At 26.8% G+C, this 14,656-nt stretch overlaps 3 protein-coding genes and 1 pseudogene across 4 annotated transcripts; 2 read left to right on the top strand and 2 right to left on the bottom strand.

Moving 5' to 3' along the window:
* Positions 1 to 131: 131 nt before the first annotated feature.
* On the bottom strand, positions 132 to 3,589 carry LOC118450747 (8-oxo-dGDP phosphatase NUDT18). Its single transcript, XM_035886596.2, has 4 exons — positions 3,213 to 3,589; positions 2,374 to 2,917; positions 1,506 to 1,611; positions 132 to 750 (listed from the first exon to the last, which is right to left on the bottom strand). Exons 1-4 carry the CDS (start codon positions 3,310 to 3,312, stop codon positions 511 to 513), a joined length of 990 nt encoding a protein of 329 aa, XP_035742489.2. The 5' UTR covers positions 3,313 to 3,589; the 3' UTR covers positions 132 to 510.
* On the top strand, positions 3,558 to 5,614 carry S2P (membrane-bound transcription factor site-2 protease). Its single transcript, XM_035886594.2, has 6 exons — positions 3,558 to 3,817; positions 3,886 to 4,164; positions 4,262 to 4,612; positions 4,685 to 4,843; positions 4,913 to 5,170; positions 5,246 to 5,614. Exons 1-6 carry the CDS (start codon positions 3,743 to 3,745, stop codon positions 5,612 to 5,614), a joined length of 1,491 nt encoding a protein of 496 aa, XP_035742487.1. The 5' UTR covers positions 3,558 to 3,742.
* Positions 5,615 to 5,701: 87 nt separating this feature from the next.
* TfIIA-S (general transcription factor IIA subunit 2) lies at positions 5,702 to 6,796 on the bottom strand. Its single transcript, XM_035886597.2, has 4 exons — positions 6,439 to 6,796; positions 6,165 to 6,269; positions 5,951 to 6,080; positions 5,702 to 5,880 (listed from the first exon to the last, which is right to left on the bottom strand). The coding sequence occupies exons 1-4, from the start codon at positions 6,508 to 6,510 to the stop codon at positions 5,849 to 5,851; spliced, it is 339 nt and encodes a 112-aa protein (XP_035742490.1). The 5' UTR covers positions 6,511 to 6,796; the 3' UTR covers positions 5,702 to 5,848.
* Positions 6,797 to 10,457: 3,661 nt separating this feature from the next.
* LOC118450759 (RNA polymerase II-associated factor 1 homolog) lies at positions 10,458 to 13,893 on the top strand (annotated as a pseudogene). The gene is made up of 6 exons (XR_014983540.1): positions 10,458 to 10,466; positions 12,229 to 12,834; positions 12,903 to 13,028; positions 13,127 to 13,239; positions 13,334 to 13,534; positions 13,649 to 13,893. The product of XR_014983540.1 is annotated as an RNA polymerase II-associated factor 1 homolog (transcript).
* Positions 13,894 to 14,656: the final 763 nt, after the last annotated feature.

Genomic DNA, 14,656 nt, shown 5'->3' on the forward strand with positions numbered 1-14,656 from the left:
TTTATTTATATTAAATATAACATTCACAAAATTGCTTATAAAAGATATAAGTAATGCTTTGCCTAACATATGTATATAAGTTAACAAGAATTGTAATTTCATATGTTTGCACTTATAAAACAAACCAATTTAATAAATACTATAGCATGCGATCTGTATGTAAGATTTCAATTTTCACATTAGATATATTCTTGAAATAAATAATCATTTTGATTAAGAATTATATTTTCAATTTGGACAAATTTACTAAAGATGTTTAAATAGGATTAAAAAATTAATACAAGAATTAAGTACTGAATATAAATAATACAATTAGAAAGTAAAATACTTGTAATCTGTGTTAGCAAAATTATGGTATATAACTTCCTTAATAATTGTTGGCCTATAACGTTAAATTGTCAATAAAATCATTGGTATAGACTAGGTATAATGTAAATAAACAATTTTTCATAAATTATAATGCATTTACTGAAGATGAATGTTATTATTTGGTAGTATAAAATGTGGAAATTAACGTACCACATTTAATGGCACGGTCATATTTCGTGGTAAACGAGTTGTAATAGCTTCTGCTGTATTTTCTGAGGCTTGGTACCAAAAGTATTTTCCAATAATGGGTACTTCTTCTACTGGTAACTTAAAAGACACTAATAATGACAAACAAAGACCATCTCCATCATGATTTCCACTAAACTCAACCAATAACAATCCATGTGGTTTATGTGGTGCCACTTCTGTCCCAAAGATTTCCTACATACATAATTAATGATTCTTTGTTATATATAAGCAGAGTATATATATACCTAATTTTTTTTACATGACTATTTTATATATAATTTCGAAATAACACAGTTTAGAAAACAAAGAATTTTTACATAGTATATTCTGATTCAAGACGTTTTAAATAGTGTTTATTTTTAAAATTTTGTTTTTATTCAGTTAAATAAAATATTTCCATTATAGTTATTATTTTCTAGAACGGTGCATATGTATTTAAATTATTTAAATTTGATTTTTGGAGAACTCTCTTGATGATTTAATCTTTTGTCCGTTTTTATGTTATACTGTAAGGATTTAAGTTAAAAAGGGATAAGCTCAAAAGAAAGAATGATAAATAATCGTTACTCAGTTTCTGAAGAGAAAACACTTTAGAATAAAAGTCATCATTAAAATAAAGTATTTCATTAAAATTAAAGAGTTTTATTTATCGTTTGCATATTTTTTGTTTAAAAGTAATTTATTGTTTGTATAAGATTCTCACATCTGGAACTATTCTTCTATTTTTCCATATACACTGATTTTTTTTTCACACACTTTTCATTTACACAGATTTTTCAGAAATAAATCTATTGTGTAAATGAAAAATTAGATACGTTTGTGTGTATGTGTACTTTTATTATATTATATATTATTGCGTTTATACAAATAATAAAAATTCCATTAATACAGATAAAGCAAATTAAAACAATATTTATTATAGATATATATTTAAATTCAGTACTTACAGTCATAAAGTTGTGCAAGGTGGAAAGAAGACTACGATTAGGGTTGATTTCACAAACAGGCAAATGAAGCAATTCTGTATCCAATATAACTACATGTAATTTGTTCCTGTGAATAATATTAATTTTAAAATGTACAAAATATTTGACATTAGTCTTATATAACATATAGTGTAATTGTTGAACAATATTTTAGAAAAATACTAAATACATATCAATTTTTAAGAGTAATTACATATATTATAAGTGTCAAGGATGTCTTTCAGCATTTGTAAAAGATCTAGTTACAAGAATATTTCTATAAAATTGTAATAGTTTCCAAATAATGTTTTGTTTAATCATATAGTTTTTAATTAGTATTTGCAGGTAGCACAAATATTTATGACTAATTTATTAATACTGAAAGTTAAGCTCTATATAGATAAAAGCATATGACGATGTAATGATTAATATAATTAAAAAATTAATAATGAAGATTCAACAAAGAACATGCAAACAAAACATCGCATTAGCAATAAAGAATAATTTAAGTAGAATAGAAATAATTTAAATAAATATGAAATAGATAAAAGTAAGAAAGTGCCATGCAAATCATGTGTACCATTTAGTAATTGCAGATTAAGATAAAAACATTCTTAACCTAAGTGCAGATGTATATACATATGTGTATATCACGTTCAATCCAATTAATCCATTGTCCACATTCACAGTCATAATTGGAATATCTTCTTCGTGTTAAAAAAACTATCACCATTGATTCTACTTAAACTGAAAGTGTGAATACTAAATGGAAAAAAAAGCATAGCAGTGATATATTTATAAATGAGTAACTTTTAAATTTGTTGAACTTATTCAATAATAATAAACTTACGTTGCTCTTTTTTTGGCAGTAATAATTATTTGTAATAATAATTTGGAAAGTGGTTTTGATAATGGCATTAAATGTGGATGTTGTCGGTCAGGCTTATTCAGAATATAATTTTTGCCTCTTTCTATTAGTGGAATAATATCATTAGATCTAAGTGGTAAATCTTCTATATTATGTACCCAACGTGCTTGTAATGATTCTTCATTTGCTTGATCCGATGTTTTTATATTACCACCAGATATATCACCTATAAAGACAAAGCGAAACCACGAACCGCTTGCACATTCCACTAATATTAATGTTTTAGGTTCTATTATAAGTCCAGTTTCCTCTAAAACTTCTCTTTTCACAGCATCTAATAAATTTTCATTACGTTCAACTCGACCAGCAGGTAAATACCATTTGCCACTACAGGAAGCCTTTGCTTCTTGCATCATTAATATTTCATTTTGATCATTTATAACTACAGCAGCTACAATATATGTCACAGTTTTTTGACAAATTGGTATATAATTTGTATCTGTAGTAGTATAGACACTTTTTGTACCTACAATATATACATTCAAATAAACATTTTGTACAATAATTCATAACATAATTTACTTATAATAAGAAAATCATGTTTACATGACTTTTAATGAAATTTATAATTGAATAGAATAATAAAGTACATGTATTATAGAAACATCTCTAGTACATGTATTACAGAAAATAATTTACTTTATTTTTATATTTTTATACAACCAGTATATTAATGAAACTAATATCAATAAATAATGTTATTTAATGATTAGATATTTCTAAATTGGTATTGATAAATCTTTTGAATATTGCATACTAACCATCCTCTTCATGTTGAACGGTATGTGCAATATACGTGTCATTATTTAAATTTTGTCCCGCAAATAATAATCGAATTTGTTCGTCAAGTTCTTCTGACATCTTATTTATTTGGTAACGATTTAAATATATTTATAACAAATACAATGATTGGTAACTACGATAAGTAAAAATTATTAATTCTAACAAATCCTCGGTGCCATTGTTTTACTTTTTTAAGGTTGTAAACAAAGTGAAAGATGACAGATAAGGATATGATACAAGTTCTGTAAATTCCTGACTTATTAGTTTAGAAGAAAAATTCCCTATATGAATTAGGCATAGGCAAAACACATCATAGAACAACAACAATAACTTCTGAACATGTCTGAACATTGTGTTGACGTTACTTATCAGGCTAGTAAACCTTTCATATAAAGTTGCATAAAACGCTATGAATTTCAGCAAGTAAAAAGATGTAATTCTTTTAAAGCGCCTTGAAATAAGATTTATACTTTGATATTGAAAATCGAAACATTTAATAAATTAAAGAATGGATATTTTAAATGTATTGATCGTAATTGGTCTTATACATTGTTCGTTATTTTTTTTCGACACAATTTTCAAGGTAAAATGTATAAATATCATTATGAAATATTTTAACAAAATTGATACATAATTCATATATTTGTTTAGACCTGTTCACATTTTCCATACATATATTTTTTAAAAAATACTGGATTAGAAGTTCAGTTAATGCGAATAAAATGGTTTACTACTGTATTCAATCGCAAAATAATCAAATGGGGCATGGATCGCTCCAAATTTTGGACAACATGGTTCAATGTTGGAGCCATAATAAGTATTATTATTTTACCAGTTGTAATGATTGCAATTTTAAGAGTAACATTTAATATATGGGTTGCTGGACCGTTTACAGATAATAAAAATACAGCTATATTACTGGAACCAATGGTATTACAAAAATATAATTAACTTATTGCTTATTTTCATTTGATACTATTACTTGTATTTATACATAATTGCAATTTTATTTTTTTATCAATTACAGTTGCCTGGAATTGATATGCCATTTAATGAAATTGGATATTATACAGTAACACTGGTAATCTGTACCATAGTTCATGAACTTGGTCATGCATTAGCTGCAGTCAGAGAAGATGTACAGTTATATGGCATAGGAATATTATTAGCTTTTACTATACCAATAGCTTATGTCAACATAAATAATGAACAATTTATATCATTGCCATTACGTAATCAATTGAGAATTACATGTGCAGGAGTTTGGCACAACATAATTCTTGCAGCTTTAGCTGCAATAATTCTTGTGCTTTCAACATGGTTCTGGGCTCCTCTTTATAATCTTTATAGTGGAGTCTATGTAAAAAACATTTTACCTGTAAGTTAAAAAAAATAAAATGATAAATATAGAAATGTTACACTTTTACACAAATAATTATTTAATTTGTAGAATTCACCTGTAAGAGGTCAAACAGGTCTTTTAGAACATGATATAATATATAAAGTAAATAATTGTCCCATTAAACATAATGAAGACTGGTACCAATGTATATTAAATATTATTCATCAGCCTGCTCCTGGATATTGTGTTAAACAATCTTTTATTCAGGTACTACAAGAATATTCAACAATATAAAAAATTTAATTTCTGTTTACTAATAACTTTGATTTCATTTAGGAATATGACGAATCAGTACCATCTATACAAAGAAATAATGGAGTAGTAAATTGTTGTACTTTAGATAGCGAGACAACTGGAAGTCTATGCTTTGAATATATAGAAGGGCCACAGGGTGCACCTCTTCATTTACCACCACATTCCTGTCTTCCAGCAAGAACCATGATCAATCAGTCTCAAAACTATTGCCAAGCAAGCCATGAGTGTTCCTCTCAAGATACACATTGTATAAAACCTTCTTTAGATAATGTAACTAAGGTATGTAATATTTAGTTTATTATAAGTTTTTTAAAAAATATTCTATACTTTAATGTTTTTACAATGCTTTTACAGATCGTACACATAAAACGTAAGATGGGAAAAGATGTGTTATTTTTTGGGCATCCAGCTGATATTTACAGAACAGTCGATGTATCAGATTGGGTTCCTAAATACAGTTTTTTAAATCCTAGCATTCCTGAATCTCTAGTCCTACTTTGTAAATATATCACAATGTTTTCAGCTGGATTGGCTGTTATTAATGTGGTACCTTGTTTCTTTTCAGATGGTCAGTACATTATAAATATACTTGCTCTTTATGTATCGGATATAATACCATATAATAGAAATATTAGAGAAGCGTTAACTCTTACAATAACAAGTATAGGTACCATACTTCTTAGCATAAATATAGTGTATTTACTTATTAATAAATTATTGTAATTTGTAACAATTTAATCTTTTTATAATGTTGGCGGTAAGGAAGTAAGAGAAGTTTATGCATATTTTGCATTTGCATTGTATTTTCTTCAAATATTTGCTATTGTAAAAATTTTATATATATATATATTTATATATATATAAAATATTTAAAATTATATATATATATATATTATTTGTAGTATTTAGAAAGCAATAGCAAACGTTTCTTATAAATATGAGATAATCTAATAATCGCTATCGTTTTGCTGCTGCATCTGCATCTAATGCTGAAAAAATTTGAAATACGTTTTAGTAAAAAGAATTTGAAAAAATTAGTTAAATTATTAACCTACTTACTTTTACCATCACAAGCAACTATTTTTACTTTATCCACTACAGCAATCTCTTGAACCTCTCGAAATTCAACATCATTAAGCATAAATGTCCAAACATTATCACAAAATCTGTAAGTATTTAATTTTCCTGCCTAAAATATAAATAAAAAAATTCTTTATTTATAGTATTACATACTTATAAAAAATATAGTAATTATCACAACAATTATTACTACCTTAAATGTAAGTCGTGATTTAACTCTAGTAGCAAGTGCTTGGTTGATAGCTTTGTCAAATTGCAATAATACCTTTATGGCAAGTTGTGGTGTAATTTGTCCATACTAAAATAATATTTTTATTATTACAATTGCTGTTAACTTCTAACCTAATTTATACTTTATTTATATTTTTATTATGAAAATATACATAAAAAAAAACAATATCAAAGATGTAACAAAATATTTTATTATACCTAACCTTAAATATAAAGAATCTCTTACGTATACATACCTGAATCAATTCATCAAGACTTTCTTGTAACGTATTTCCTAACGTTGTGTTTCTATATAACTGATAAGACATCTTATTTCAAAATATATTTAATACAATATAAATGTACAAAATATCTTAATTGAAGATTGAACGTGAAACAGATTTGTTGACACTATAAAATCAAGAAAGCATGGCGCATGAATTCTTGTAACCAATTACAATTTTTAGTGGTAAATTCAAAGTTTTTTATATATTTTAGTTTATATTCTTAGTATTTAATTAATATACTACACTATATTTTTTATAAGTTTACTTATTGTTAGTATTTAAAATACTAAAAATATATTGCCTATATAATGAAACACTAACTACAGCGAAATGACTAATTTACAATTTCATAGATATTGTAAAGTTATGGAGGCTTGTAAAATAGTTTAATGAACCGTCACTTGAGAGCGACATCTAATTTGAAGGCTCTACTTCCGTTTGCTGGTTACTTGTTCTTCCTTTTCTGGCTATTGTACTTTGGTATGCTTTGATTCGATGATTAAATTCATACAACAAACAAATGAATGTTATTATATAATATATTTATACTTACATTTATATATTTAACAAATTATATATGTTCGTTAAATGTGCAGCTTATTAAATGCTACAATACAATCCAATATTATAAATATTTAATTTCATTATACGACAATTCTGTGAAACTGTATCTATTTTCATACTTTTCCTAGTAATCTCAGTGTACTTCCGATACGTTCCTGTTTCCGTGCTTGTGTATATACCAATAATACAGAACATTGTAAGGTTATGCTATAAATGTTTATAATAATTCGTAATAAATGTATGATAAACCGAAACGAAAAATATTGCACTGTTTTTCCGTTTCAATATCTTTATTTATTTTCAGAAAAAAAGGAAAGGCATTAATTACAAACCTATATTGTATTAAAAATATAACAAATATTTTCTTACAAATTTATAACCTACGCATTATAAATCACAATACACATCTTATGTGTGTGCGTGCTAATAAGAAAATTATATAAATTTTACAATAAAAACACTTTGCCCTTCAATTTTATTAATTCTTTTATTCAATAAAATTGTAATCAAATACGGTACAGAATTTTTTTAATTCATATACGTTATATATCTTTTTTATTTATTCTTTTTACTCGATAAAAGTAAATCAGTACAACAGAGAGGGTATATCAATTACGAAACTATATATTTATATGTAAAAATACCGTGTCAGAAACACATGTGCATTTTCAATATTTGAATCATACGCGTACATAACATTGCGAATAAAGTATAGAATAGATTCTCAAGCATTCCATAGTGGTACGAAATCTCAAAAACTTGACCAATATATGAAAGGATTTGTTAGTTTAATTGAGACTTTGTATATTAAGATTTTCAAAGTCGTTGATTACGAATCAAAAGTTAAAATTATGACAAACAAAATGACGGATCCAATATGGCGGATATACATATATGTATTACAAAAATAAAAAATTTCGAGGAGCGCCAAAGTACAAAACATTTTCTTCGCGAAAAATGTCGAAAACACCATTTACGCCATCAATGAGAACAGGAGTAATTCTTGACCAATTTTGATGAACAAGATCTCATTTTAAAGACGAAGATTTAATTTAGACTCCTGTTTTCTTCGAATTTTTGAGAAAGCATTTTATTTGTGCATAAACTATTCTCGGTAAAATACCATTATTTAATACGATTTTTTTTTTTCAAAGAAAATAAAGCTTTTTCAAAAAATCAAAAAAGTAGGGTCCTGGATTAAACCTTCATTTTTAAAATGAAACCTTGTTCATCAAAATCGATCAAGAATTACAATTGTTCTTATTAATGGCGTAGATCATTATAAAACCAGGTATGATGAACAATCTTAAAGCGTATTTAAACAGACATTAGCCTGTATTATTTGCGACAGAATACATGATATATAAAATATAACATATAAAAAATAATAGCAACAACAATGACTCTACTCTTATATATTATTACTATTATTATTATTTAAAAATGAAAGCAAAATCAAAGGAAAATCTAAATTCTTAATAGAGAAAAGAAATTTGTTTTCTCTTATTAAAAACTTATACCTATCTAAATAGTTATTAATAATTATGTATATATCATCATTAATAAATAAGAATAATAAAAAAATTTGAAATTGTTTCAAATTTAAGTGTTTCCCTAAGAAATTATTTTACTAATATAATTCTATCTAATCAACTTATCTACACAAGCGTAACTAGTAATGTATAATAAATATACTTTTAAGTTTAGTTAAAAATAGAAAGAAAAAATTTTAGAAACGCACTGAAATATGCAGCCATTTATCCGGTAGTACTTGTGTTATATAATCTAGATTTAGATTTCGATATATTGCAAGTAATACTGAACCAGATCTCACCATGAAGTTGAGGAAGTTGCTGCATATGGAGATTCACGGACTCTACTTTAAAAGCTGGGTTAACATGCCGCTTCTGGAGATTCAGGATTCTCGACTAACAACGGGGTGATGAAACTTGACTTATGGACTCCACCATCCCACATCGGAAGTTTAAGTCATCTCTATCGACTACGGCCGGTAGTATTTTCGAAATTTCGAACATTAAAACGAAGTCTACAGTAGGACTTAATCCATAATAGAGTGCCCGCGAACACATACGCCTGTGTCCACTGACAGGTACATGGGTGTTCTTCCTATTTTACCTGTACAGAACAATGAATCTCTCCACGTTCCACGCACAATTGTAGTGGAATTCTGAAACAGAAAAATAAACATAAAATGATTAGTATTATTTTTATAAGAAATTATGGAAAATATGGAAAAAATATTGGATATTAAAATATACTTACCTTAAGTCTTCATAGTTGTTATGCAACGACTATCCTACCCCAAGAAAGAGGAACCGAAACTGGTTCGATAACAATCGAAATCAGTCAAATTATTTTGTATTTAACGCATGTTACGAGCTAGGTAAAGAAAATATACTAATATACTGTCTACAGCGAATGTATTGTCTAAATATTAGTTTATTGTATTCTATATATATTATATGTATATTATTTAAATAGTTATTAAGTTATTCAGAAATTATATATTATTCCTAAGAAAATAATAGAATAATTCATCGAAAGCTCATTAAAATAGCTGCTTCATGTTATCGAAACGCTTTCCCTTGCGTTTAAAATGAATCAAAAAATATATAAGCGTAAGTTTATGCACACAAAACAGGAAGTACTTGTCTACTTTACGAAAAACAGAATTTACTCAAGCATTTATATATAAATTAGTAGTGATGGTAACAGCTTCTTTTTTGTCGCGAAATTCAACGGGCGTTATTATACGGATTTTTTTTCATGAAAGATGACAACAACGTTTATGCCAACAGCGAATCTAGGCTGTTGAGTTAGGATTTTAATGAACAAGGTCTCATTTTAAAGATTAAGATATAAGCGACATAACTTCCGCGAATTTTTGAAAAAGCTTTATTTTTATGCATGAACTATTGTCAGGAAAATATTATTTTTACAAGATTTTTTTCAAAGAAAATTAAGCTTTTTTAAAATATTTCGGATTAAACCATGTCTATGGAAACCATAGTTGAAACAATTAAATACTTTGAGAGATCTATTAAAGGACTTCGTAGATTTCTCGGTATGATAAATTTTCGCAGATGTTTCATTCCCAAAACAGTCTAAGCGCAAGTGTCGTTAAACGCTTTTTTAGTGGATGTCAAGAAGACGATAATAGGTCGATCATTTGGATCTCAGATGCTGAGACAACTTTCGAATGCTGCAAGAAGCAATTGACAAAAGCGATCTTTTTCTTGCATCCGCTTAAAAGAATGCATTAGATGTATTCATTATTGCAACACTCGAACAGATTAATGTTTCAAGCAGACAATCATTATGATTTTTTTCATCAATTCTAATTAAATTAAATACAGTATCTACGACTGTTATATGAACGCATTTTTACAAAAATCTTCGAAGGCATGGCCAAGGTTATTCTGACAGTTTGATTTTAACAGCCAGTTTACAAGTCGTATATAGTACATTGCAGACCACGATTATATTATAATAGATACTCTTTCAAGAGTAGAGGCAATAAATATGCCGTGATTGTAACAATTCAGAAATTTAAGTTTCAGAAAAACTCATGAACGACAACTCATGAACATTCTGCAAATATCATCCTCCATTTAACTTTATACATTTCTTGTCACATCTCAGAGAATGTGCAACTCGGAAGATGATCAATTGCAATTTTATATGGCCAAATAGAAACTAAAGATCAATAAATGTAATCATAAAGTTCTAATACATATTGACATATTCCAAGTATCCATTTTCAACATATACACATTAATGTTATTGATCCATTTTATTCATCTAAAGATAACAAATATTATTTAATCATAATAAACAATCATAATTAATTAAACAATAATAATCATAATTAACAAGACCAATCACCGATACATCAGCGGACACAATAGTGCATGCATTTTTTATACCTGAACCGCAAAATTTGAAGCTCGGGCGTTAATCACTGATAGAGGCGCTCAATTTAAATCATAGCATTTCGAATTTCTTGTCGAAATACCAGAAGTAAAAATATACGCATAGCAGCTTATCATTCTAAATTCAAGGGCATCATTGAGAAATGGCATAGATCTTTTAAAGCTGCTATTAGATATCATAACAATAAAAACTGGTGCGAAATCTTCCCGACAATCATTTTTGGATTTCATAAAGTTTTAAGGAGAGAATTTAAGTTTTTGTGGCTGAGATGACTTTCAGAAAAACACTCGGATTACCAGAATATTTCATTAATGAAGAAACTCATTATAAAATCATATATATAAAATGTCAAGTCAAAATTCACAACTCATCACTGTGAAAGAAGACTTTGTGCATAAAACATTGCATATAAGCTCGCATGCGTTTGATTGCTTTAGGAAATCACTTGATCAATTGTATGAAGATCCATTCAAAATGTTAAATAGAAAGTCAAACTCTATTTTCAGAATCTTGTACAAAAAATAGCCAGTGAATATCTCCACTGACAGGCCTTTATAGAAGTCATTTTAATGGATTGAGGAGAGTCAAATGCAATAAGGACAACTTTAAAATCTTATCCAGCTAAACGTCTGTTAAATTTATGCGCCAGCCGGAGATAATGCGATTGGCGGAGAGTGTAACCACTGTCGTGTAACCAACGTGAGCTAATTGCCAATCGTGCGATGAATTTCGTCCAACGATCTCGTTTCAGCAATTCTTGTTCCTATGGTTGCTAGCAACATAGGAAACACTTTTTTGTCTCCTTGTTGAGTTGTATGAGTTTAGTTATACACTTTGTTTTATTGAATCCTGTATAGATACCAAATATATTTATCGTTTTGTTAAGAAAAAGTTTGTGTTATTCTTCTTGATTAAAATTAGAAGTGACTTTAAAAAATGTGACAAGTTTAACTAATAAAATAACTGATAAAAAATGTAGAATAAGTACAAAAAATAAAAAGTAGGAAAACAAAAATTAATCTATTCTCTACTTATTACACATTTTATGAAATCCAAACACTTTAGACAAGAATTTGGATTAATAAGTATGAACCAACGACGACTTGATTTCATTGAGTTACAACATCAAATTATCTAATGTCTTAACAGAAACACAACACTTCTTTACATCTTCTCGTTTTCTAATTTAACATTAAAAAAAAAAACGAATTTCTTTAAGTATTATTTATTTCGATAATATAGTACAGACAATTCAGATTAATAGAAATATATTTGAAAGAGATAAATAATAGCGAGACCAACACAAAAAAGACCAGGTCAAGTGGAGGAATTAATCACAAATGTTTATTTTTCAAATCACATACTAGTATCAGTTACACTATTTTTGTTTATAGATCTGAATTAATATGTAGAATTAAATATTGTAATACACTTCCTGATATTTTATTTGATTCAAAGTTTATCACATATAAATTTTATGCATTTATGACAATCATATAACAACTATAATTCTACTGTTTAATTCAACTGTTTCAGTGATGTGGGATTATATTAAATAATAACTACAAATATGAAATTTTGATAGAACATAATTTAGATATTGAAATAGATCTTATAAATAAAGATACCTATGCCAGATATGTTAATGCTCAGTTAGAACCTGTTGATGAAATAATTTTGGAAGATTTTTTTAAGCCACGAGATTCAAAAAAGTCTATACGTCATGCCAGAAATGTTTCTTAGTTTAAATGTACCGAATATATTTCTACAGAGCAGATTAGATTTCAACCACAAAGAACTAATAAAGTTAGTTACAATATTAAGAAGAATTCAAGGTTATATATAAATGTAATAAGTAGTTTATTTATGTTTATATATCTATAATCTTTTATGTTAATTTTTTGTGTGATTTACAGAAAGAAATGTTATATATGGACATAAAAAGTCAAATAAAAGCAATTAAAAAAACATTTGAGGATAATAAAAAACCAATTAGTAAACATTAGCAAACCAATTGTTGTATCTGTTGATATCTTGTACATGTATATATTCTGATTTTAAGATATATCTACTAGTATAAAAATGATTTTTAATAAATTTTATTAAATTGGAATATAATTATGTCATTTCTTTTTCATAGATATGTAAATATCCTTATAGTCAAATAATATTTGATTTCGATCCTGCACTAACAAGACATTCTATCATTCAAACTACTGTTCAAATAGAAGAGATGTCTCAAGCAATGATTCAGTAAGTGATTTTGTATCTATCATTATTTAATTTAATTTACTTCTCGTGTGCATATTTTATTAATAATAAATCTTTGTAATATATAATTTCATAGGAATAGGAATATCATGGATGAGAGTAGTGGACAATTTATTACTAGTATATTTATAGTATATTTATAGTATATTTATTACTTTTAGAAGAAACATTAGAAAAGCGGAGAAGTGATTTTATTGCTTGTATTAATTATGCTGATGAAGAGGAATATAAAATAGCTACAGAATATAATTGGAATATTAAAAGCAAAGTTCTTAAGGTATATGAGAAAAATTATTTCCTTGTTATACAATAAGATAGGGTACATCAAAGATGAAGTATTTCTGTTGAAATTGTTAAAGTACTTATTTAATTACTCTATTCATAATTTCAGATGTACTATAATGAATTAGAAACTCGTATACAACTTAGTAAACGCAGACAGAAAGCTGATCAAAAGTCAAATAATATACGATTAATGATCCCAATTTATGCATTATCGATCATAAAATGTCAATGAATTCAAAAAGCAAAGATACAGCAAAAAACAATTAGAACCACCGGTATAGCAGGACGAAGAAGAAGAAGAAGAGGAGAAGGAAAAAGAAATGTAACAAAAAATTGAAAAAGCAAAAGAGAAAGGTTATATATATTTTTAACTTTACAATTTTTATCTGATCATTATTATTATGCTTTTTTATCTGGTTCTAAAAATGAAAATGGTTCGCGTACATCATCTAGAGCAATCTCTCGTGGTTCCAGCATAAGATTTCATCTTCATTTTTCGATACCGTCGAAATTCACATCACACTCCCATTCAGTATCTAAATCTTCATTTCATTCTCCTTCTCTATCGATGTCACACTCTCCATCTAAATCACACAATAGATCTAGATCAAGATTTGAACCAATTCAATAGAGAAATTTGTCTAAGTTGAAATCTCGATCAAAATCTGGTTCTCCTGCCAAATTACAATTATAATCTCGTTCAAGTTCAAGGTCTCGGAGTGGAAGTAGCAGTTCTTCTGTTAACGATAGTGCAGAAAGTAGTTTCGAAAACGATTAAGTAATATTGTATATATATATACATACATATATATATATATATATATATATATATATATATATAATTTTTTGTATGTATATGTATATGTATAATTATTTTCTACACCTGTATCAGTATTTTTGTTTATATTTGCAATATCCTATTTCAGATGCTTTCAGAATAATATTTATAGCAGTACATCAAAAAGTTTATATAAATTATTTTATGAAATATTTTTGTAGAAGGTTTAACTTTCAACACATTTCCTAACATATATAAAATTGCAATTTATATATAAATTAACAAAGAAACATGTAAAAAATAGTGACGATGTAATTATAATTTTTATAGGATAAC

The sequence above is a fragment of the Vespa mandarinia genome, chromosome 1, assembly GCF_050613455.1.
Source record: "Vespa mandarinia isolate Hongniang chromosome 1, ASM5061345v1, whole genome shotgun sequence".
Classification (NCBI taxonomy): Eukaryota; Metazoa; Arthropoda; class Insecta; order Hymenoptera; family Vespidae; genus Vespa; species Vespa mandarinia.

What these genes read in the sequence shown, in the direction of transcription:
- TfIIA-S (XM_035886597.2), bottom strand. Translation starts at nt 6,510, where the DNA reads ATGTCTTATCAGTTATATAGAAACACAACGTTAGGAAATACGTTACAA. An exon ending in GTCTTGATGAATTGATTCAG is followed by an intron (nt 6,270 to 6,438) that starts GTATGTATACGT and finishes ATATTATTTTAG; the next exon opens with TATGGACAAATTACACCACA. An exon ending in AATCACGACTTACATTTAAG is followed by an intron (nt 6,081 to 6,164) that starts GTAGTAATAATT and finishes TTTATATTTTAG; the next exon opens with GCAGGAAAATTAAATACTTA.
- S2P (XM_035886594.2), top strand. Translation starts at nt 3,743, where the DNA reads ATGGATATTTTAAATGTATTGATCGTAATTGGTCTTATACATTGTTCG. An exon ending in ATGTAAAAAACATTTTACCT is followed by an intron (nt 4,613 to 4,684) that starts GTAAGTTAAAAA and finishes TTTAATTTGTAG; the next exon opens with AATTCACCTGTAAGAGGTCA. An exon ending in CTTTAGATAATGTAACTAAG is followed by an intron (nt 5,171 to 5,245) that starts GTATGTAATATT and finishes ATGCTTTTACAG; the next exon opens with ATCGTACACATAAAACGTAA.
- LOC118450747 (XM_035886596.2), bottom strand. Translation starts at nt 3,312, where the DNA reads ATGTCAGAAGAACTTGACGAACAAATTCGATTATTATTTGCGGGACAA. An exon ending in CGTTCAACATGAAGAGGATG is followed by an intron (nt 2,918 to 3,212) that starts GTTAGTATGCAA and finishes TATATATTGTAG; the next exon opens with GTACAAAAAGTGTCTATACT. An exon ending in CCTTGCACAACTTTATGACT is followed by an intron (nt 751 to 1,505) that starts GTAAGTACTGAA and finishes TTATGTATGTAG; the next exon opens with GAAATCTTTGGGACAGAAGT.